At 40.0% G+C, this 9,664-nt stretch overlaps 1 protein-coding gene across 1 annotated transcript in view; it reads right to left on the reverse strand.

Moving 5' to 3' along the window:
- rint1 (RAD50 interactor 1) overlaps positions 1-1,286 on the reverse strand; it is an 8,070-nt gene extending 6,784 nt beyond the window's left edge. Inside the window, exons 1-4 of the mRNA XM_010796331.1 lie at positions 976-1,286; positions 716-841; positions 467-582; positions 16-189 (exon numbers count right to left, since the gene is read on the reverse strand). Of these exons, the coding sequence (XP_010794633.1) occupies positions 16-189; positions 467-582; positions 716-841; positions 976-1,209 (650 nt within the window). The 5' untranslated portion in view covers positions 1,210-1,286. The remainder of the gene's footprint in view (positions 1-15; positions 190-466; positions 583-715; positions 842-975) is intronic.
- Positions 1,287-9,664: the final 8,378 nt, after the last annotated feature.

Raw genomic sequence — 9,664 nt, forward strand, 5'->3', positions numbered from 1 at the left:
GGGGGCTAGGTTTACGTGGTCAGTCGGTCTTTGATGATCTTGTGCCAGAAGTGGAGTGTCTCTTGGAGGAAGCCCTGCAGGTTAGAGCATCCCGACTGGTTCAGTCCAGCGTCCAGAGCCGCCATGCTGTCCACCGCCCGGATGGCCTCCCACACACTGCTGGTCATCAGACACTGCTGGACTGCAGCGCTACACACACACACACGGATATCAGCTTATATTCCAAAAGAAATACTTGGATGTCAAAAGTCTAATAGAGTGTTCAATTATAGCATTATTTCAGAAAATTATAGATTTGACTAACTGTGTATAATATCCCAAATTGGAACTCATGCAAGTATATTTAATACCTTACAGCCTCAATACTTAACCTTTTAGGGTTGTTTATTCTTTCCATCATGTCATAAATCTTTTATCTTTGAGAAAAAAATCTGTATCGTCCTCGGCTCAGGCTTGCTCACATTACCTGAGTTCCTCTATATGTTGGAGGCATCGTAGGTATTTCACATGTCTCTCTATTGTGTTGACTTTGTGTAGCGTTTGGTCAAGTTTATCCATCCAAGGCTGGGCATCTTGTAGGTGCTAGAAGATGGAGTAAAAATAAACATGGTTATACCTTTCAAGAATGGCACTCAGAAGCCATTTAAGATTCTGCCCACAGCCAGGTTTAACATCCCAGGGAACTGACAGCTTTTGCAAAAATAAAATGCCCTACCTGTTGCAGTCTTTTGGAGACAAGTGCCTCTCTCTGCAGTAAATCCTCCACAGAACAGCTGGCCTCCTCAGCAGCAGACAGAGCTGCAGACACTTTAGGAGGCACCGAGCTGGCGTCTGTCAGGACCTGCGAGACACAAAGTACACTCACTGCTTATGTCTACATGAATGGGCATGCATGTCAGCTGCAAAATAAGCTTGTAAATGTAATTGACTTTACAAACAAGGACGTGTTGGTGTAGTCTTCATCCTAAAACACACCTGTTCCTCCAGGACGCTGTTTTCCTCTCTCAGTTTCTCCAGCAAGTGGCCAACATTTTTCAGGGACTTCAGGTCACTGCCGACTTCCTTTTCCATGAAATTCAATAAATAGTCCTGCAGTGTGCCCGAATCTGCTGAAACAGAGTCCATACCTTGGCTGTTTGCGTAAATGGGCTTTAACAAAGTGTCTGTCAGTGAATTCATGGTTTGCACTGTTGTTGTGGGCGCCGCCATCTTTTCTCTCTGGTGTCGTCAACAGACTGCCAGTTGAGTACAGGAGGGGGCGTTCGTTTCTACTTTGTGACCGTTTGTTAACCGGGCGGGCGGTCATAGTGCCAGACGGTGTTACGTGGCACTACAAACCCGATAAACACAGTTTTTTTGTTGTAATCCTCGTGTGCTCTTAAATAAAGAAAATGTGATACACGTGTCTTGTTACTTCCGTCTACTGAGACATGAGTTTGTCTCAGTCACAATGTGTCTACGGGGCACGCTGAGGAAGAAAACAAGCTCTCATTGGCTAACGTGGACAAAGAGAGTCTGAGATACGTCAGTCTACACGTCTACATCAGTCTCTCTTTAGCCATGATGAGATGAGATCATTTAGATGAGAGTAACACCTACGTCACTTCCGGGCAGAAATTACGACCCCGCCCACTTTTGAGGAAAAAACGCTGTCATTTGAATGGCGGTCAATACAAATTCTGAAGTTTTTGCCCATCCGATCAATTTTTTTTGAAAACCGTGGATTTTTGGATCTTCAAAGAGCTCGATTACGATGGCCAGTCAGGCAAACAATTACATTCGATCATTGGTAATCGACAATCGGTCTTGATATATGGTTAAATTAAAATCAGTAGGCGAGGCTGTAATTTCTCCAGCTGTTACTCTCATGAGTGAGGCGGAACATAATAGTTTTATCATGCCACAAAGCTGCTGTGTCGTTTATTGCACCTCAAACATTAAAACAAATCCAGAGTTACGTGTTTCTGTAATTACTCTAAGAAGAAAGAACAGTAACAGAAGATCTCTGTGGCTTCAGGCTCGATCGCCATTCAAATGACAGCCTGTGTTTTAAATAAATTAATCAAACTGGTAACATTGACGACATACGAAATGTTATGGGGATTTCAATCCCATACATTCAAACTCTTTGGCCGAGCTCTATGTAAAAAAATATAAGGTACCTTAACGAGGAGTTGTAGGTGCTATCGTTACTTATAGAAATTCACGAAACTGTTTTTACGTTATTTCTTTCCAGTTAGACACCTACGGCATCGCGACTTTTTCGGCTGGTTAGTAAATCGGCCGGGCCGATTTTATTGACCTACCGATGGACGGACAGTCGGAAGGTAGCACGTGTTTGAATAGAGTCACGGAGTAACCAGTACACACGCAATCACCAACCTCCTCCTTCTCCGTCTAAAAGAGCCAGCACATAAAGTTTAAGATCGCTAGAGCTCTGTAAAGAGTTGAAAGATTTCGGTGTCCTGTGCCAAAGAAGTTTGAATGTATGGGATGGCAAATTTTATTTGAGTGCTTACTTATTTGTCAAGTTATGTGTAATAAAATAACGAATAGTAAGAAATACTGCCTACTGCATTCCATAGCTTAATGTAATAAATACTTCATAAGGTATTAAATTATTCGTCTCTACCAGGGTTTGATTTCATCTCTGTACGTCTTTAGGATGTTACTTCGCCTGCACTTCACAAAGGGCTACACTCTCTCCCGCTAGTTCTTTCTCTCTCTCGCCACTCCCTCAAATAATGCCTCGTCTACTTTTCTGTTGTCTTTCTGTCTTCGTGTTATTGTTCATATAAATCCACTAAAAAACATTTATGCGCTGCCACAGTTCATCCCTTCATTTTCAGGGGACCAAACAGGGGATATCCGGATATAAGCATTGACGGTACTCTTTTGAGTTTAGTTAAATTCGTATAAATGTTTTGCCCTTGTAAAGGCCCCTGTCTAACTGGAGCTCCTAACGCGTGTTTCGGTTCATCCGTGTACTAGTGGTATCGGTATACACGGGCCTGAGCATATTCCCGAAGGGGAAGAACGAAAAGTCGAACGTCTAACATTTGTTTCAGGTGCACTGACCCCGTCTACTGTCGCGACTGTTCCACACGGAAATAGCGTCGCTCTGAGGATGTCTAGATTAAACCCTAATAGTACAATGAGCCGGTGTTGTCTTTTTTTCTGAAAGCGAGAGAGGTCTCCCCCGTCCAGTCGGTTTACAAGTTTTCCGGCAACGGGCCCGTTGTAATCGGGCTGGACACGTCACGTGCAAGGGACTATTTCCAGTTAGAATAGAATAGAATGAGTTTATTATCTACTTAGATTTTACAATAACATAAAAATGACTACACACTTAATCGATTTATACGTTTAGTTTTCTTACATCAATGGGTAAAATTTACATCTAACAGAGTCAATAGTTACCTATCTCTTAATCAAACTAAAATCCAAATTTCATTTACTAGGGACTAGGAACAACAACGTACATTATGTAAATGTATCGCACACCGAAGTTATTTATTATATATTTTAACTTAAACCTTATATTTGTTATTAAGGGGTCCTCTAAAAGGTCAACAAAGAAAAAGGCCTACTCTCTACTCTCATTCTTTTTTTTTTGTGAGCCGCAGTGAGGCCCGTTTTTATTGCCAAGCGGTGAAAACCTCCTTTGTTACGACAGTACACTTGCCCAGCCAGTTATGTTTAAAGACTTCAAAAACGGTTAGACCTAGTCTTTACATTCTTTTGGCCGTCTAAAAACCTAGAGTTTCTCGGGCTAAAGGTTACGGTCTGTCGTTTTTTAACGTAATTCGGTAATCTTTTAGCTGCTAGCCCGGAGCTATATACCAATTTAACGATCCGATAAATAAAGTATCTACCTCTCCATTGTAGATGCAGTGAAATGCCGGGGCGAAGTGAAAANNNGAAACATATTTTCTCCCATGTTACGTTTCTTATGAACGATTTCTTATTGAAATCAGTAGGTGAGGCTGTAATTTCGCCAGCTGTTACTCTCATGAGCGAGGCAGAAAATAATAGTTTTAACATGCCAAAAAGCTGCTGTGTCGTTTATTGCACCTCAAACATTAAAACAAATCCAGAGTTACGTGTTTCTGTAATTCCTCTAAGAAGAAAGCACAGTAACAGAAGATCTCTGTGGCTTCAGGCTTGATCGCTGTTGAAATGACAGCGTTGGTTTCCCCAAAAGTGGTCGGGGCTGTAAAGTGACGTAGATTTGACTCATCTATTATTAAAAACCATTAACGTAAATTAAATGCCAGTGTTTTATGTTTTTATTTTAAATCGTATAATGTCTGACTTTTTTTCCCGTCTGTGAGGAAAATAAATGGGGCTTAGAGCCTCAAAATACTTCAGTATTTTGAGGCTCTAAGCCCCATTTATTTTCCTCACAGACGGGAAAAAAAGTCAGACATTATACGATTTAAAATAAAAACATAAAACACTGGCATTTAANTGCTATACTATTTATCATGTTTTACTTCTACACATTAATATCTGATTTGTAAAACATCACAGACAGAAAGGCATATCCGTCATTTAATGGTAAGCTATTGAAATTGTGATTCCATAGTTGTGTCTCCCATCACCCAAATCCCATGACTATTCTCTCAACTCAGTATTTACATTCTTATATTCAAAGAAAATCAGTAATATCTTTAAAACGACAAGTCCTTTTCTATCAGCTGTGCACCGTTATGGTGTAAATGTAACCTATCTACCAATTGGATAAAATATAAAAGTCAGCCGAATTACTATTGATACTGCAAAGAGACGTATTTTGTGAAAAGAAATGCAAGATGTTGTTTAATTGTTGATATATTTATGATCCACGTCACATATTCAGTTTTGGCGGCAGTTCTTCAAGTTTGTCCAGAAGTCTTCTCATCAGGGCTCTATAAATAAAGAACTACGGCAGATGTGTAATATTTAATGCAGCCGAACCGTGTATTTCAATGCCGTTATGTGATGACTTCCAAAGAGAAAAGCAAGAACACTCGGAATAAAGTTTTTTTATTTTTTTTTATTCGGATTTCATATCACATTGACATCATATACCAACATGCATTGCGGCTATAACATCCAATCAACGAGTTTCAAGCCGGGATATCTTGGGTAATCTGTTCAGTGGTGTGTATCGCTCGAAATGTCCCTTATAGGCCTACGTCTGTTTCCGGTGACTTTATTGACGCCTAAAAAGCATGTTAAAAAGCCCAAGATTATAGAATTAAACGAATAAATAAAAACAAGGATAATTGTGTGTTATTGTTGAGTAAATAACAGTGTGTTATTTAGAAAAGAATAACAAATTAGAAGGAAAAGAAGATTTTTAAAAATACAGATTTCAGTATTTTGAGGCTCTAAGCCCCATTTATTTTCCTCACAGACGGGAAAAAAAGTCAGACATTATACGATTTAAAATAAAAACAAATAAATAAAAAGATAAAACACTGGCATGTAATTTACGTTAGAGTAAATAGAATGGTTTTGAATAATAGATGAGAGTAAAATCTAGCGTCACTTTTACAGCCCCGCCCCTTTTGGGGAAACGAACGCTGTCGATTTGAGAACGGCGATCAAGCCTGGAATGTCACAGAATCTTGTGACGGCCCTACCACACCGCGTGGTTGGTCGCTTGCCGGCGGGGGGGCTGGACCGCCAACAACCAATCACATGATCTCCCGCCCCAGACACACAAGCACGCGGTTTGATTGGCTATAGCTTGTAACTGGCATATGATTCGATGGCTGGACGGCCTCCGTCAGGCGTCAAAAGTAGAACATTGCTCTATTTTGCATGCGAGCACCGGATGAGAAGCTACGCTTTGCTGCCCACAATGCAGTTCGGCGTAATTCGTGACGTCACCCCATTCAAAACGTGAATGGCAGAAGCGTGAAGCGGCAACGCACGCCGCGTGTGTTAGGGGCCCGTTACTGTCCTTTCTCTTAGAGGAAGAATAGAACACGTAACTCTAAATTTGTTTTTTAGATGGTTTGATGGTGCAATAACCGACACAGCCGAGCTTTTTGGCATGTTAAACTATTATTTTCTGCCATCACTCGATGAGAGTAACAGAAGCTTGGCGAAATTACAGCCTTTCCCCCATGCCTTACTGATTTCAAATGTGTGCTCTTAAAATGGATTTTATAAATGACGTGATTATCCATTTTATTATGAAGCAACACGAATAAATGGCAAAGTATATGCAGAAAATAAACGTATTTGAGATACGTTCATAACGAACGTAACGTTGGAGAAAATATGTTTCTAAAAGTATGTAGAAAATAAACGTATTTCAGGATAGTTCATAACGAACGTCACGTGGGGAAAATCCATTTCTAGCTAAACGTAATTTGAGAATGCGGTTTAGTTCTGTGGGGAACGTAATTTTTAGGAGGACAGGGTTGTCTTATTGGCACGGACCATTATAACATTCAAGTTGACAAACCACCAAGGCATATAACTTTACAGCAGTATATTTATTTGTGCAGAATACAAATTATTTATCATTAATGTGAATTATAGCTTCCCCTCTACATAATGCGACCCACCTTGGTCATTTGTAGATGATTAGGAATGTAAAAAATATATGAATGTTAGTGTGATGTGTATAAATGGTGTGTTGGAAACGGATTCCCATATTTTTAACGTTTCTTTTTGTTTTATTGTCTATTAATTAGAATCTTTGTTTAATGAGTCCCTCTGTGAGGCAACAAAGAAAACAATAAAAATTCACGAAAACAAATTGAATACCAATTTATTATTCATACGAGGTAAAACTGGCGCCGTGAAACACGGCACAATATTGTAACTGTAGGACCCAGCAAGACAGGAACACAGTAGGGATTTAAAGTGAGATCTTTCTTACATTAAACAACAGTGCACGCTCTTCATGTAAATCACACCTGTGAAGTGTCTCTTTATCCCAATTCGAGTGCAGGAAGCAGACGCACTAGAGGGATCACCACAATATGTTATGCTGATTCAGCTCGGTAATTAATATGCTGATAGAAAATGTTGCCCATGGAAACAGGACCACTCATAGTTCAATCGCGGATCATTCCCGCTGCCCGCTCATCAGAAGCCACCTCCGAATATCCATCCCCACCCGCACCAATCATCCGGACACTGTGGGGGACAGAGCACTTTCTCCGTCGCTGCCCCCTCCCTCTGAACTCACTCCCACAACCCATCAGAGACTGCCACCAACCTCACCACCTTCAAAAAACTAAAAAACTACCTCTTCAATCTGGCTTTCATGTGTGATTGTTTTTTGTATTTTTGACTTTAACTTTAACTTATATTTATTTGTTGTTCCTTTCTTTCTCTTTTTCTTTCTTCTTTCACTATTATCTGTAAAGACGTCTTTGAGCACCTGTAAAGCGCTAACAATTAAATCTATTATTATATTATTATTATACCAAAAAAAAAAAAAAAAAAAGTCTTGATGAATTTAAGTGGTATTACATTGATTTTTTTTTTGTACGGAGGAAACCAGGTGGTTTCATAATGTCCTGAATGCAGAGCAGGGACAATTATTTGTGTTTGTGTGTAAAATAAATTGGCAGCTTACCCTTGAACCCAATATTGTCAATCACAAGTAGCTCACGAGAGGGCCAATCAGTGACAAAGTATCTCCAATCCAGGAGAGATATAATGTTATCCCGGTCCTGAGTCCCTCATCCGTACATTAACCTAAAGGCAGAGAGAGATGGAGGTCAGCAGGTGTAGCCAGGAGTTTACTTCTTTCATCTTATCCCAAATGCATTGTGGGATGGGCACAGGCTTCACAGATGAACGAGGACCCGATGAGGATCAGGCAACAGCGGACTCGCGGAAGGGGAAGCAAACCCTTGACAACACATGACGTAGCTTACGGAGGCAAAAGCGTCAAATTATGTTCTTACCTTTTGCAAGAAAAAGTTTCTGATCAAAATGTTTGTGTTCAATGGGGCATTAAAACGAGAAAAACGACTGCATGTCTGTGTCACTTTGAAATAATTACTGATTAATCCATCATTCATATTTTCATATCTTATGTCAATAACGGAGTTTTCAGTGGGTATTATAGCTGCCTATGATAGCTGACAGGAGAAGTGGGACAGCTTCCCGGTGTTTTGCATTCCGGTACTACGCATCACTCATTCACCAATGGGGTAAGTTTAGGATGGTGGATTTGTAGGAATCCTTCGTCGGATTCTATTGGCAGCTAACGGTAAAAAAGAGGTGTCAATCATCAAAATCTACCGAGGGGGGCCAGGAGATATGGAGAAATCCACCCACAACAATGGAAGCAAATTGAAGGCAAAGAGGAAGAGGAAGAGNTGTATAACAAAAGCAGTTAAATAAATAAATTAGCTTTATAATGAATCCCAACAATATGAAAACCAAACAGGGTTTAGAAATATTTTCACTTCATATTATTTTATGTATGTAATATAAAGAAGACATCTCCAATTGCCCGTATATTTAAATACACAAATTAAATAGGTTTACTTTTCTTTCATGTCGTTTACTATTTGGGTGAGTACATTTAAAAACGAATCCAGCTGAAACCGTTGTAGCCGTTGATGGGACGTTACAAGCCATATATTTTTTTTAAAACTCATTCGTCACCGTCACCCGTTGCATCCTGGGATATGGTACACCGTGGAGTGTACATCAGATGTATCCTCTAAATCTGGGGAAAGAAGGCTGCATTTGCGGGCCGCATTCGGAGGAGTCTTGTCTTTTTTTTAAAATTGGGACAGCCTTCGTTTGGCGGAAGTGACGTATGCCCCAAAAGTGGGCGGGGCCGTAAAGTGACGTAGATGTTACTCTCATCTATGAAAATAAATAGCCTACTGCTTTATTTAACCATATATCGAGCCCGATCGTCGATTTCTAATGGCTTAATGCAATTGTTTGCCTGTCTGGCCATTGGAATTGGGCTCTTTGAAGATCCAAAAATCTCCGGTTTTCTTACATTTCTGATCGGATTGGTAAAAACTTCAGAATTTGTATTGACCGCCGTTCAACTGACAGCATTGTTTTCCCCCAAAAGTGGGCGGAGCCGCTATTTTTGCCCTGAAGTGAAGCATTTGTTACTCTCATCTATTAGACCAGCCTTTCCCAAACTCAGGGTCGGGTCGCGGAACCGTTTTGATTGGGTCGCCAGTTAAATGCATTGCTACACACACACAGCGTCAGAGATGATGGCTGCTTTGCAAATAATTTTTATTTTTTTTTTGAAAATGAAATTATGCAATATAGCATTGTATATTGAATGATTTAATTTTCTAAATACAAATAAACTAAAAATAAAAGATTGTATTTGTATCAGCTCTGACGCTTCCCCCGCGAAAGTTTATTGTCTGTTGATTAATCCCGATCGTACATGATGGCAAAAAGATGATACAAAGAGGAGTTTTAAAAGCTGTTAGAAATGGAGAGGAGCGGCCTCAGTGTGTTTTATGTGGAGAGGTGCTCAGTAACGAAAGCTTGAAAATGAATAAATTGGACCTGCATCTCCAAACAAAACATCCTCTGCATCGGGACAAATCGAAGGATTTTTTCATCTGCAAAGAAGAGTCTTTCAAGAAGCAGTGTTTTGACGGCGGAAAAGTAAGTCACTCATTTTAATCATTTGTTTTGTGTTTTTGTGAGTTTG

This window comes from Notothenia coriiceps, unplaced genomic scaffold (genome assembly GCF_000735185.1).
Source record: "Notothenia coriiceps isolate Sejong01 unplaced genomic scaffold, NC01 NC01_scaffold00037250, whole genome shotgun sequence".
In the NCBI taxonomy this organism is placed as follows: domain Eukaryota; kingdom Metazoa; phylum Chordata; class Actinopteri; order Perciformes; family Nototheniidae; genus Notothenia; species Notothenia coriiceps.